Raw genomic sequence first — 12089 nt, 5'->3', positions numbered from 1 at the left:
AAACTACGTCTTCAAAAATATTTAGATCTTTTTGTTAGAGTGATTTCCAGCTAATATTGTTTTTATTGATAGACTATAGATGTTCCTCTTATTTTTATATTTTTCTTATGCTTGAGCACTTGAATTTTAATGATCACGACTGATTTTAATTCTCATTTTACTTTCTTATCATCGATTTTACTGATTCGATTCAGAGATAAATTGAGATGTATTGAGATAATTTATAAATAATTGAGATAGTTTGTGTGAAAAATTGAGAAAGTTTTACTGATGATATGAGATGAATTGAGATAAATTTTGAATGTATTTAAAATTCACAAAAGTGTAACATGAGAAAAGCCACCAAGAATGTTATTTGACCTTTTTTATTTTTTTATATATTTTTTAATTTTCTTAAATATTTTAAAAAAACTTACAATATCATTAAAAAATACATACTTAATTATTCAATAACAATAAAAAAAAGACGATTGGGACCCATTGTTGAGACACCAAGTATTTTCCATATATTTATATATATGCTAGAAGCATGTGGTTCAGTTCATTGCTCACATTAACAATCTGAAGAAATAAAATAAATTTATTTAAATGAATAAGAGAACAACAAACTAGCTGACGAGAAATAAATTATTTCCCTTATGTGAAATCTAGTACTAGAAAATAAAAGAAGTAAATACTCACTATTCTTTTAACAATCATAAAAATAATCAATTTATAACTCTTTTACATTTAGTTTTTTACAAATCTATGAAATAAAGAGCAATTTGTATAATTAAAATTCATTTATAATAAAGTACTGCAAGAACATTTGTTAATTGTAAGATAAATGTTTTAATTATAAAAAGATCTCACAAACTAACATAACTTGATTTAATATGTTAGATTATAAAATTATTTTGATTGTAAAGTAAATCTAACATATTATATGAAACTATGTTAGTTTATGAATTTATTCATGTGATATTTGTTATGACCACTTCTTATTGGAAAACCATATCTTATATTTTGTTTATCTATAAGCTATTAATTTTGTTTCTTGTTCCATGCATAATAAAAAAAGATAGGCCTAAAGAGCAACCGCTTTCTCAATTCAGGATTGAACCATAGCTTCAACCCCATTCTTATTAGAGAATTCAATGAATCGTACTGGAATATAGAACTTGGTATTTGTCAAAGCAGTTTAAAAAATAACTCAATAAAAAGTCACCACCTTTAATAGTATAAATAAATCATTCTAAGACTATATTAAAAGATGATGAATGGTAGATAATTAAAACAATGAAAAAAAAATATTTTTCTTTAGGAAAGTGGAAGAGAAAAATAATAGACAAACAACTTTAAATACTCGAAATTATTGTTAGCTCAGCTTCTATAATCAGGTTATGGTCGTTTCAGAAATCAAAGAAATGAAGTAAAATAAAATAAAATAATCGGTTATAATTTTCAACGAAATTGACAAGCCAAACTGAAAATGCCATTTTATCCTATGAGAAATTCAGAATATCTCCCACTACTAACTACTACTACTACTAAATAGGCTTGATAACGATATTATCTAAATAATTTTTTTTTTTTTCCAAAAAATTCCAACATATTAATTAAATCCGAAAAAAAGGTAAAAAAAAACAAAAAATCATTATCACACACCCACCACAAAAATGAAAGCCATAAGCACAGTCTCACTGTGTTCATAATTTCCCCCAAAAAGCCAAAAGCAAGAACAAGTTCACAAGGGATGTGTGTGCATTATTACCATTTTATCTTTTTAGGTGTAAAAACAATCATGGGATGGCCAAAGCCTCTCAACTTCAAAGCTCTTCTTGATAAGCTTACATGATGATTCATGGAGATATATTTTTCTCATCTCTCTCTCAAGGGCCGACAAAATGGGGCACCAACCAGTCGGGCGGGTGGGTATTGATCCCGGATCATATCCGATTCAACAAAACCGGGATTGACCCGGTCAGTAAAAGGGCAAACCCACCGCCCACACCGAAACTAGGGAATGAGTGACGTGTACAACCTTCCAAGTGCAGTAAGATTGATGTTGGGGATGCAATCGTCATTCTGATAGAAGACAAGGACAGCTGGTCTGTTACTTTCCCCCTGCAAGGCTCTGCCTCTGTCACCATGAAATACATATATTACATAAGTGAATATATATTTATCCTAAATACCCTTGAAATGTTTTTATAATTCGCGTTAGGCCGGGGATTTCTATGGTGGTAAACGCAAAACAAAAGTTGGGAAAGAAAGCTCCTCTCTCCCTCTTCCCCAGTCTCTCTATCTCTCTGCTTGTACAGCTGCCTCCTCGTTCACCTTTCACATACAGGAGAGGAGGAGGAGACAGTGTGAGGGAGGAGAAGAGGGGGAAGTAGATACTGCTGGTGGCGCATTGTAGCAGAGCGCACTGGTTTGGTTCGTGGAGGATTCTCCTCCTTCATTTATTCTAATTTCTCTCCCTGGTCCGTTCGCTTCTTTCCCACGGCAACCTTACTTCGATTGATTGACGAAGGAACAGAAATCGAATCAAAGAGCTTTTTCGTTCTCCCCCTCTCGCTGCATATTTGTAAATCTCCTGTTTTGGATAGATTAAACTCTGGCCGACCTTAAAGGAACCCTAGCGCTCCTATCCTCGATTCTAGACAATCGGTTCGATTTCGGGTCCACGAAGAGGAAGCGTAGAGGGATTTACACGGTGAAGATGCTCTGGATTATGAGGTTTTCTGGCTTCTTTTCCGCCGCAATGGTCATGATCGTCCTTTCTCCTTCTCTGCAGTCCTTCCCTCCCGCGGAAGCCATCCGGTCTACCCACCTTGACAGCTACCTCCGTTTACCGGTTCAAATGTCGCCATCTGATAACATCAGCCGGTTTTCGTTCCGAAAAGCCTCCGCATTTCGCAATGCCGATGAATGCCGCTCTGTTATTTTGGAAAGCTCCGGCGAAACCAGCGTCTGCGATCCCAATTTGGTTCATGTGGCGATTACACTCGACGTCGAGTACCTCCGCGGCTCAATCGCCGCTGTCCATTCGATTCTGCAGCATTCGCTGTGCCCGGAGAGTATCTTCTTCCACTTCCTAGTCTCGGAGACGAATCTCGAAACCTTGGTGAGATCCACTTTCCCTCACTTGAAGTTCAAGGTGTATTACTTCGATCCGGAGATTGTACGGGGCCTAATCTCGACCTCGGTGAGGCAAGCTCTCGAGCAGCCGCTGAATTACGCGAGGAATTACTTGGCGGATCTGCTCGAGCCCTGCGTGCGGAGAGTGATATACCTGGACTCTGATCTAGTCGTTGTTGACGACATCTCCAAGCTATGGACAACGAGTTTGGGTTCCAGAACAATCGGAGCCCCGGAGTATTGCCACGCGAATTTCAGCAAGTATTTCACGGCGGGGTTCTGGTCGGAACGGCGGTTTAACGGCGTTTTTTATGGAAGGAAGCCGTGTTACTTCAACACCGGCGTGATGGTCATAGATCTGGCCAAGTGGAGGCGGGTCGGGTACACGAGGAGGATCGAGAGGTGGATGGAGATCCAGAAGAGCGAGCGGATCTACGAGCTCGGGTCCCTGCCGCCGTTCCTGCTGGTATTCGCTGGACACGTGGCGCCCATAGAGCACCGGTGGAATCAGCACGGCTTAGGTGGCGACAACGTGAGGGGCAGCTGTCGTGACCTTCACCCAGGTCCGGTTAGCCTGCTACATTGGTCCGGTAGCGGTAAGCCCTGGCTCAGGCTCGACTCCAAGCAACCGTGCCCACTCGACGCTCTATGGGCACCCTACGACCTGTACGGGCTCTCCCACTGAGGAAAAAAAAAAAAAAAAAAACACGAGATGGGATTCTCATTTCTGGTAAATTCCTTCCAGGACTGTTTTTTTTTTAAAATTTTTTTTTTGTTATATCATTATTTTGTGTTTATTTTCACCGTCACCTCTACTGCTCGGATCTTCTTCTTCTTCTTCGATTTTCCTTTATTATAATTATTAACTCATTTATCAGGGGATTTGTATTCGACTCTATTCTATTACCCCTGCCTCTGAAAATAAAAGCAAAAAAGAAAAAAAAATGATATTGAATTTGTTATTGTATAATATCTATAATAGAATCCGATTTTATTTATGGTTGTAGTTGTTTAATTCTTATAGACTCAGTTGATTACAGCCTTTACAGGCCCAAACAAGAGACCCTGTCAAAGAACTCGATGAAAAAGCTGTCCTGCAGTGGAGGCTGACATTACACGTGGTAGTGGACAGACAAAAATGACCCATTTGCACTTTAAATATTCATTAAATTACTACACCCACTTATCGGAAAACGAGTTGTTATTAAAAGAACGTCTCCGGCTGGTGGCTGTATTGTTCCTGGGAATTCCCCTTCTTTGTAGGCGCAGTCGCTGTCTTCCCTTTCATTACAAGTACGTTGTAGCCTACTGGTTGCCGGTTGGGGTACCGGATGGCATTCAACACGTTCAAAAACTACGGTAGCCACTTTTTAGTGTGAGGGTACACTTTTCAATACGTGTGGCCCCAGGGCTGCACAGCCCATTAGTTTTGCTCTCTTTTTTTCCCCCAATTTTGATTGGCAAGGAAGAAAGTGTTGAGGTAGAGGAGGGGGAAAAAAAGAAAGAAAAGAGAGAACAATTATGTAAACGCTGATAGATAGAGGGAATGTAACTATGATTGTTCTTTTGAAGTTGCCCATTTCCTTATCAAAATGTGGCTCTCTCTCTAGAGTGTGTCCTTGGGCGGTGGCAGCAGGGAATATGCTAAAATAAGGCAAAATAGGCAATTTAAGGACATATATATTTATATATAATATGAAAAATTCTTAAGGCTCTAATGGCCACGAGCTGTATGAGGCGAGGAGGGAAGCATGTGCGCTTCGGACGGAATACTTGTGAGCTATCGTCCCAGTCCCAGCTGTGCCCCTTTGCTCACTTTGCTGGCAATCCCTTATTCCCTAACTTTTTTCGCAATTTGGATAGGTATCGCATGTTCTATTTAATATTAGTAATTATATAGAGCATAAAGTGATAATCCAAAAAGATTATCCAATAATGGTTGATAAAGTTAAGAAGGTTGAAGTTGAATAAAATAAGCAGCTAATCAGCCATCGCTGAGGGGGACCCAGATGTCACTGTTGCGTAGGAAGTATCCAGAGTGGGGAGAAAAGGGATGGGGACGGATTCCTTGTGCCCTGGCATACCACGTGGATCGTGGGCCTGGAGTCTTGTAGAATCAGGGGTTTACATGTGGTCAGTCCGCTCCATCCTCTGATTGTTTCTGTATTGATCTTTTAGTGAGTTTAAGCTTAAAATATGTGGTGGCTTTATTAAGTTTAGTTTTAATATATCGTGAATTGTTTGTTTCTGGGTTGCTTGCACCATTTGAATAAGAAAAAAAATGATTGGGACTTTGCAACCGACGCTTTGGGCAGGGAGGGGGGAGGGGACCTACACTATTTGGGTGGTGAAGTCATGAAAAAGATCAAATCTGACATTCAAAGATTTGCAGTCACGATTAATTTAATCATGTTTGCTGATGCAATTTTGTTGTTTTATTCTTAATCGTTTTTGGTATGGCTGATTGCATACATCAAAGCTGAAGATGGTTCTACTTCTAGAAGAGGGAGATGGGCATTTGAACGAGAGGCCGACAGACAGACAGCCAAGCGTTTCCGTTTCATGGTCCGAACACCGGAATAACCTGCGGCGTATTAGCACTTTGCATTAAGGTAGGTGTTGGTGTCACAAAAAAATGGGTTTTAATGAGGCTTATCCAAAATGGAGTGGTTAATATGCATGAGAAAGAGTGAAGGAGATTAGATTCTTTTCCCCCCTCTCAAATTGATACGTATATATGTATTTGTTTTGGGTAGGAGAGAGTAGGTTCTTCATGTGGATGGAATTGACCAGGCTTCGTTCAAATGTGATTTGCATTTTTTTAAAGAACTCTTTCTTCATGGTAACAAGTTGATAATAAAGAAAAAAAAAATTATAGACATAAATCTCTTACTCTATATACTTACTTAAAAAAACATGTCATTTTACTTTTTTATTTACATAATAAAAATGATTCCAGACATATTTATAAATAAAATATAATTAAAATATAAAATGATATATTTTTAAGTGGATGTGCAGTATGTGAGGCTGATGAGTAGCACGACTTTAAACAAAAATGACTCGTTGCATTATAAAATGCCAAAAACAAATCAAAATTATTAAGAGTTTCTGTAGTCATGTCATCTGTTATTATAAATTTTAAAGATTTGTAATACTTGGTCTTTTTTTTTTTTCTCGACAACATTTTGTTTTCCCTTTATATCTTTTTTATTACAATTAGAAATTAAAAAAAAGCTTATGTTTGAACAACTCACCAAACAGGTTATAACCAGAGTTGAAAAATAGAATAAGATTAAAATAAAATTAAGAAGGGTTCCGGCCTTCAACAGAAACAGAAGCTCTGGACCTCTCAAGGAATGCTGAGGTGTTGATGTCCCGGAGCCTTGCAGAAAAGGGTGGATCGTGCGGGAATGTTTTTAATTATTTGTATTATATTCTTAATAAAATATAATTTTTTTTTTTTTTAATCCACTAGAATCTCAAAACATGAGGCAGAGATTTATTGCGATTTTCACCTAGCATACAATGCCTGTAATGAAATCATGGTGTTAATTAACTGGAGAAACCTCAAGGTGGGCTCCTGCAGAGTTGCAAATATCCATTCCCCGTTTGAATGAGCTTTCTGGGTCCAAAAAACATCTAACAAGTTGTTGTAGAATGCGAGGGAAGGAAAGGAACAAAATGAAGAAAAAGAAAGGCATAGGCCGAAAAGAGGCTGAGGCCATGGGAACTTTTACAGCTAGAAATCTGTCGGTGAATTAATCTGAGGTTGAGGGTGAGGGACCATTAGCAGTCTTTTGGTCCACCACAATAAATCTCTCTCTAAAATGCATCTATCTTTAACTTATTAGGGGTGTCCTACATTAAAAGGGATGCTTGCCTAACCAGAAAACCCAAGGCCAGATCTCTGCTTCTGCTCCTTTCGTGTGGGACTTAAACGTACCTATCTGTACCCCAAAACTCATGTGGCTCGGACCAGGTATACCTGAAATACACTTATAGAATGTGCTATGAACTTGGACTCATTCGATTTAATAGATTCCAATGCTTATTATTTAAGCATGCAAATTACTTTAGTTGAAGGCCATAGGCAGGATTTGGCTGCTGTAGACCTTGTATTCTGCAACTGTACCAGCTCCGGACAACGGATGTAATGAGAGGTAGGGTAGCTGACCTCAGATACTAAGACAGGATATGAGTTAGGTGCAAATTTCAAAGCCCTTAAAGTTCTTCCTGGTGCTAGCCAAGCAATGTGATTAGTTATGCAGAACTAGCATCATAGAGCTCTATCAAAACTCCCCAAGCTTGGTATTAGCATCAAATACCATTCAATTGACATCCACACATTTGCTAAATGAGGACAGAAATTAATGCGAAAGTGATACTGGGATAGGATGGATACAGCCAAAATTATAAAGATTGGAAATAAACATCAAGCACGTGGGCCTTAGAGATGATGCTCGTTTGTCAAAGTAGAACAAAAGACACATGCATAATGCTTTCGACTGCATCTCCTTGCTAATCTTGCTCCGTTACAACAATGTCATGTATCATGATGGTGATCAGGGGGACCATCTGAAAACTCTACTTAACAATATGAAAGTACGGACTTTAAAGAGACAGTTCATACCATACGGCGAGCTGCACAAATTTATTTCTTCAGACATACAACATTTATTATATGCCAAGTTCTAAGTGTTTGATTGTAATGTCCATCCTTGGATACGTATAGCAGACTGCATTTTCTGTAGGAATTTGAGTCTCTGGATCCTAATAATTATGTGGGAACGACTGCTTACATACGGCATGTCCAAAATACATGCTAAATTGAGCATAATAGCAAGATCTGGATTAAAATGCAGCATGGAGAGGCTTATGAAATCTGCCAAGAAGAACCGAAGTTGGCATGCATTTGAAAAGACAGGTAGTGTAGGCATTTTTCTCGTTGGTAAACGTTTTAGAATAAAGATGGATCGATAATGCTTTAATGCTTTTGTCTCGAAGCAGAAGACTCTTATCTTCTTAGCGTGTCCTCGTTCTGCCATTTGGATTCAGCCAAGATCGATTCTTCAAAATTAATAAAACCACCCAAATACAGAAACTAATACCAGTTGCCCCAAGACAATGGACAGGACAAGGTTTGATCAATATCTTTATTGGCGAGTTTAAAAAATTCGTTCATAATTGGATGATTGGGAACGAATTTGCGACATCCACTTGGGAAGACTTTGTTAAGGGTTTTACCGATGGAACTACATAAGTATGAATGTTAGGCTGGAGTGGAACCTTGCAGGTAGAAATCCCGCAAGCCTGGTTTTTGAAAAAATACTTCGAGTTGCCTGTCCTGGGTCCAATCACTGCTAAAAAAGTGTCTGTTATCACTAAGCTTTTGTAAGAGCCGAAGGATGAGGAAATCATGGTAAATATATATGGTAAAACTTCATTTGAAACTTGAGATGGACCATTGCATATCTTTGCTAATTGGCTAGCTCTAATCAGTATCAGAGCATAAATATGATAAAAGAATGCCCCTAATATGAAACATGTTTTACTTCAGTTGGTAGGTAATGGAGTGGGAGCAGAAACTGTTAGGGAATATTTTGAATAATAAATCATCTATGTGCAATCGTATTGTAAACTAGAGAATATATAAAATAATAAGAACAAATTAGAAAGAGAGAATCCGATGTTGAGGTATGTTGTGATGGACGCTTTCCTTAGAGTAGATTCCGCCGCCTCCAAATTTAAACATGCATGAGGTTTCTTGATAGTCTACTCCCAAAGTACAACAACGTCGGTTCCCGTTAATTTCGGTGCACAAAAAAAGAGATTCTCAAACCCGATATACAATAGCCAAAGCTCAAATAAAGAAAGACAAAAAGAATGAGAAAATGATTTTCTAATTTTTGTAGAGAATTTAGAGTGAATAAATTTGTGGGTGTGGTTTCCTATTTATAGAAAATGAAAAGGCACTTGTGAAAAGTCACAGCTAGAATGAAATAACACTTGTGAAAAGTCATAACTTATTTAAATGAAATGGTAATTGTGAAAAGTCACAACATATAAATGAAATGGCCACAACTTATATAAATGAAAGGGTATTTGTGAAAAGTCACAACTAAATTGAATGAGCACTTTTGAGAAGTCACAACTTCTCAAATATTAGAGAATACATTGAAAAGAATTCTAAATCAACAAAAGACACAACCCTTTGTGATATGAACCAGCGGGAATTGAATCTTTTAAACTCACAATCAATTTGAAAACTCCTCAAGAAAGTCAAAATCAAGTCAAATGGATGAAAAATCTAGACCCAATGAGAACTCGTTCCAAAAACCTAGATTATATTAAAATCTAGACCCGTTGAAGAACCAGTCTCAAGAACCCATATTACAAAGGAGGAATGCCACAAATGTTGTGATTTACCTTTGATTAGTTCAAAAGTTCAATTAAGAACAAGAGTAGTAAAACTCAACTCACAATGAATAAATTCATCAAATTTCATAAACTGATTAAAATGAGGCTACAAAGAGTATTTAAACCAAAACCTAATTAAAACCCTAGTCAAAATAATGCCCCATCTTCTAAAAATACCCTTGAGTGAACAGTGTCGCGGCTACAGTATGACGCTACAGTAACTCGGCTACAGTAAGCCTAACTCTAATTCAATAAAATAATAATTTTTTCAACATGCCCTTGCATAGGCCCCTTTAAGTACTTTCCATAATAAACCCAATTATTCTAAACTAATAAAATAAGTTCTTTAAATGAATTAAATAAGTTAAAAGCCTTCAAGTGCCCAAAACCTTTAAGTCATGTTGTTGCCCTTTCCATAGCTTATCAAATGAATCAAAACTGAATCTTCATCATTTAAGCCATTGAACTTGTATTTGGCCCAGTATTTTAAATTTCGTATCGTACCAGCCGGTACGGTCGAAATTTTTCGTTTCGGCCGTCCGGCCGGTACAGGTACTATATCTGTCCCGTACCGGCTAAAATACCGGCCGGTACCGGCCATACCGGACTAAATTTCGGCCTGTACCGGCCGATATTTCGGCCTGTGTGTTTTTTTTTTTGTTTTTTTCATTTTTTCAAACTACAAACTTATTTTTTAACCCCTAATTCAGACTAGATTATTTATAATTTTTATATATATGTATTTATATATAATTTATTTATATATAGACTATTATTTTAGAATATAATATATATAAGTTATTTATATATCGATTATCCCGAAACGTTATCTCGAAACGTTATCCCAAAATGGTACCGGTACCGAAATATTTCGTTCCAGTGCCTTGACCGATACGACGTCCGGTACGGTATTCAAAACATTAGTTTCAGGACATTTTTATACCTCGGCATTTGAGAGTATTTGATAAGTATTTTGCGATTTTTTATTTTCTACGTAGAAATTGTGGGAAAATAACATTGAGGGAATCTCTGTCCATTTGGCATGGTGGGAGTCAAAAACATCATCTTCTTATTTCTTTTTCCCTAAATTATGGTGATAATTTATGGAAGGAAAATAGATTTAGCCCTGTTTTTATTTTGCCATGAACCACAACATTTCTTACACCAAACCAACTCTTTTTACAACCTAACAACATAACGTCGCAAGACATACAAGTCTAAAAGGGATGTAATAGCAAACAAGTATTAAGATTCGCTTCATTGTCATAATTCAAAATCTTTGGAGAAATTTTTATGAGATTCTAGATGCAAGAAAATAAGTAATGCTATTTTTATCTTAAATTCTATGTGACTGGACATAACAAAATCAGGAATAAAAAACAACAATAATGTTAGGAAAGAGTTTGGAAGTTATGAACTTTCTATCAATTTAAGTTAGTAAGAGCACCCTCATCAGCTTCCCTAAACGCCCATATTTTCTAAATTTTGGAGAAAAGATTTGGGGAAAATTGAAATTCCCCCTCCCATCCGGAGCCCTAAATTAGAGATCCCATTTTGGGTTGGTACAGTGGTTCTCCAAATATCGGGAACTATGGTACATCCCCCCAACTTCTTTGTTTAGTCTTTCCTTTTGTTGGTCCCGTGTGAAACTCCCTCCTGTTGTTGGTCCCGCATGGAACTCTCTCTTGATGCCGTCGTTCATCTCGACCCTCTCTCGCATCGTTTTCCACCATTGACGATAGCCCCTTTGATCAGCTTTTATATGTAAGTCTCAGCCCTTTTCTCTCGCACAAATGGAACACACACTTTCAAACTCTCTTAATTTCTACCATGGCTTTCATCTTAGATAAATCTCAATTTCGAATCCCTACTTTGCATTATGTATTCATTGGATCTTTGTAAGATGAAAATCGAAAACCCTGGCCTAAGATTGACGGTTGCATTTGGTATCTCGCATCTCTCTATCTGTGAGCTTCTCTAGGGTTTCACCAACTAAGATTTTGTTGCATATTTGGAAAAAAAAAATGTAGGGCAAATCCATTCGATGAGCTTCTTTGATTTATACTTTGTGTATTTTTTGTGATTCTGAGATGTGGCTCTAATATTTTTTGGAAGTTGTTGACGTGCTTTGGTTGCTACTGTAATTTTCATGCTCTTGTTGTTCTTTGTGATTATAGCTATTGTAATTCTATGTTGATTGGATTGGAGTTGAGCCACTCTGACATATGCTGTGAATTGAGCCCCCACCTGTGTTGATTATGTGAATGATGGAAGTCTATTGTTGTGCCTCTGTAATTGAATGTAATTTTATTCAATTTTGTTCATTCTGTTGTTCTAAGTTATTTGTGCTTTTAGCCAGTATCATGCTATGTTGTTTGGATTGGATTTGAGCCATTGTCTTTCAAACCTATGTTGTGAATTGAGCCCCTAGTTGTGTTGATTCTATGAGGGGTGGAAATTTACTGATGTACCTCTGTAATTGAATGTAATTTTATTCAATTTTGGTGATTCTGTTGTTTTAAGTTATCTGTGATTTTACCCACTGT

At 37.2% G+C, this 12089-nt stretch overlaps 1 protein-coding gene across 1 annotated transcript; it reads left to right on the top strand.

Moving 5' to 3' along the window:
• The first annotated feature begins 2179 nt into the window (after positions 1–2179).
• On the top strand, positions 2180–4119 carry LOC108994142 (probable galacturonosyltransferase-like 7). Its single transcript, XM_035682802.1, has one exon. It carries the CDS (start codon positions 2705–2707, stop codon positions 3806–3808), a length of 1104 nt encoding a protein of 367 aa, XP_035538695.1. The 5' UTR covers positions 2180–2704; the 3' UTR covers positions 3809–4119.
• Positions 4120–12089: the final 7970 nt, after the last annotated feature.

The sequence above is a fragment of the Juglans regia genome, chromosome 11, assembly GCF_001411555.2.
Source record: "Juglans regia cultivar Chandler chromosome 11, Walnut 2.0, whole genome shotgun sequence".
Classification (NCBI taxonomy): Eukaryota; Viridiplantae; Streptophyta; class Magnoliopsida; order Fagales; family Juglandaceae; genus Juglans; species Juglans regia.
The sequence above is the reverse complement of the archived record's forward strand: the minus strand, read 5'-3'. Positions and strand labels throughout refer to the sequence as shown.

Coding starts and splice junctions, on each gene's coding strand:
- LOC108994142 (XM_035682802.1), top strand. CDS start 2,705: ATGCTCTGGATTATGAGGTTTTCTGGCTTCTTTTCCGCCGCAATGGTC.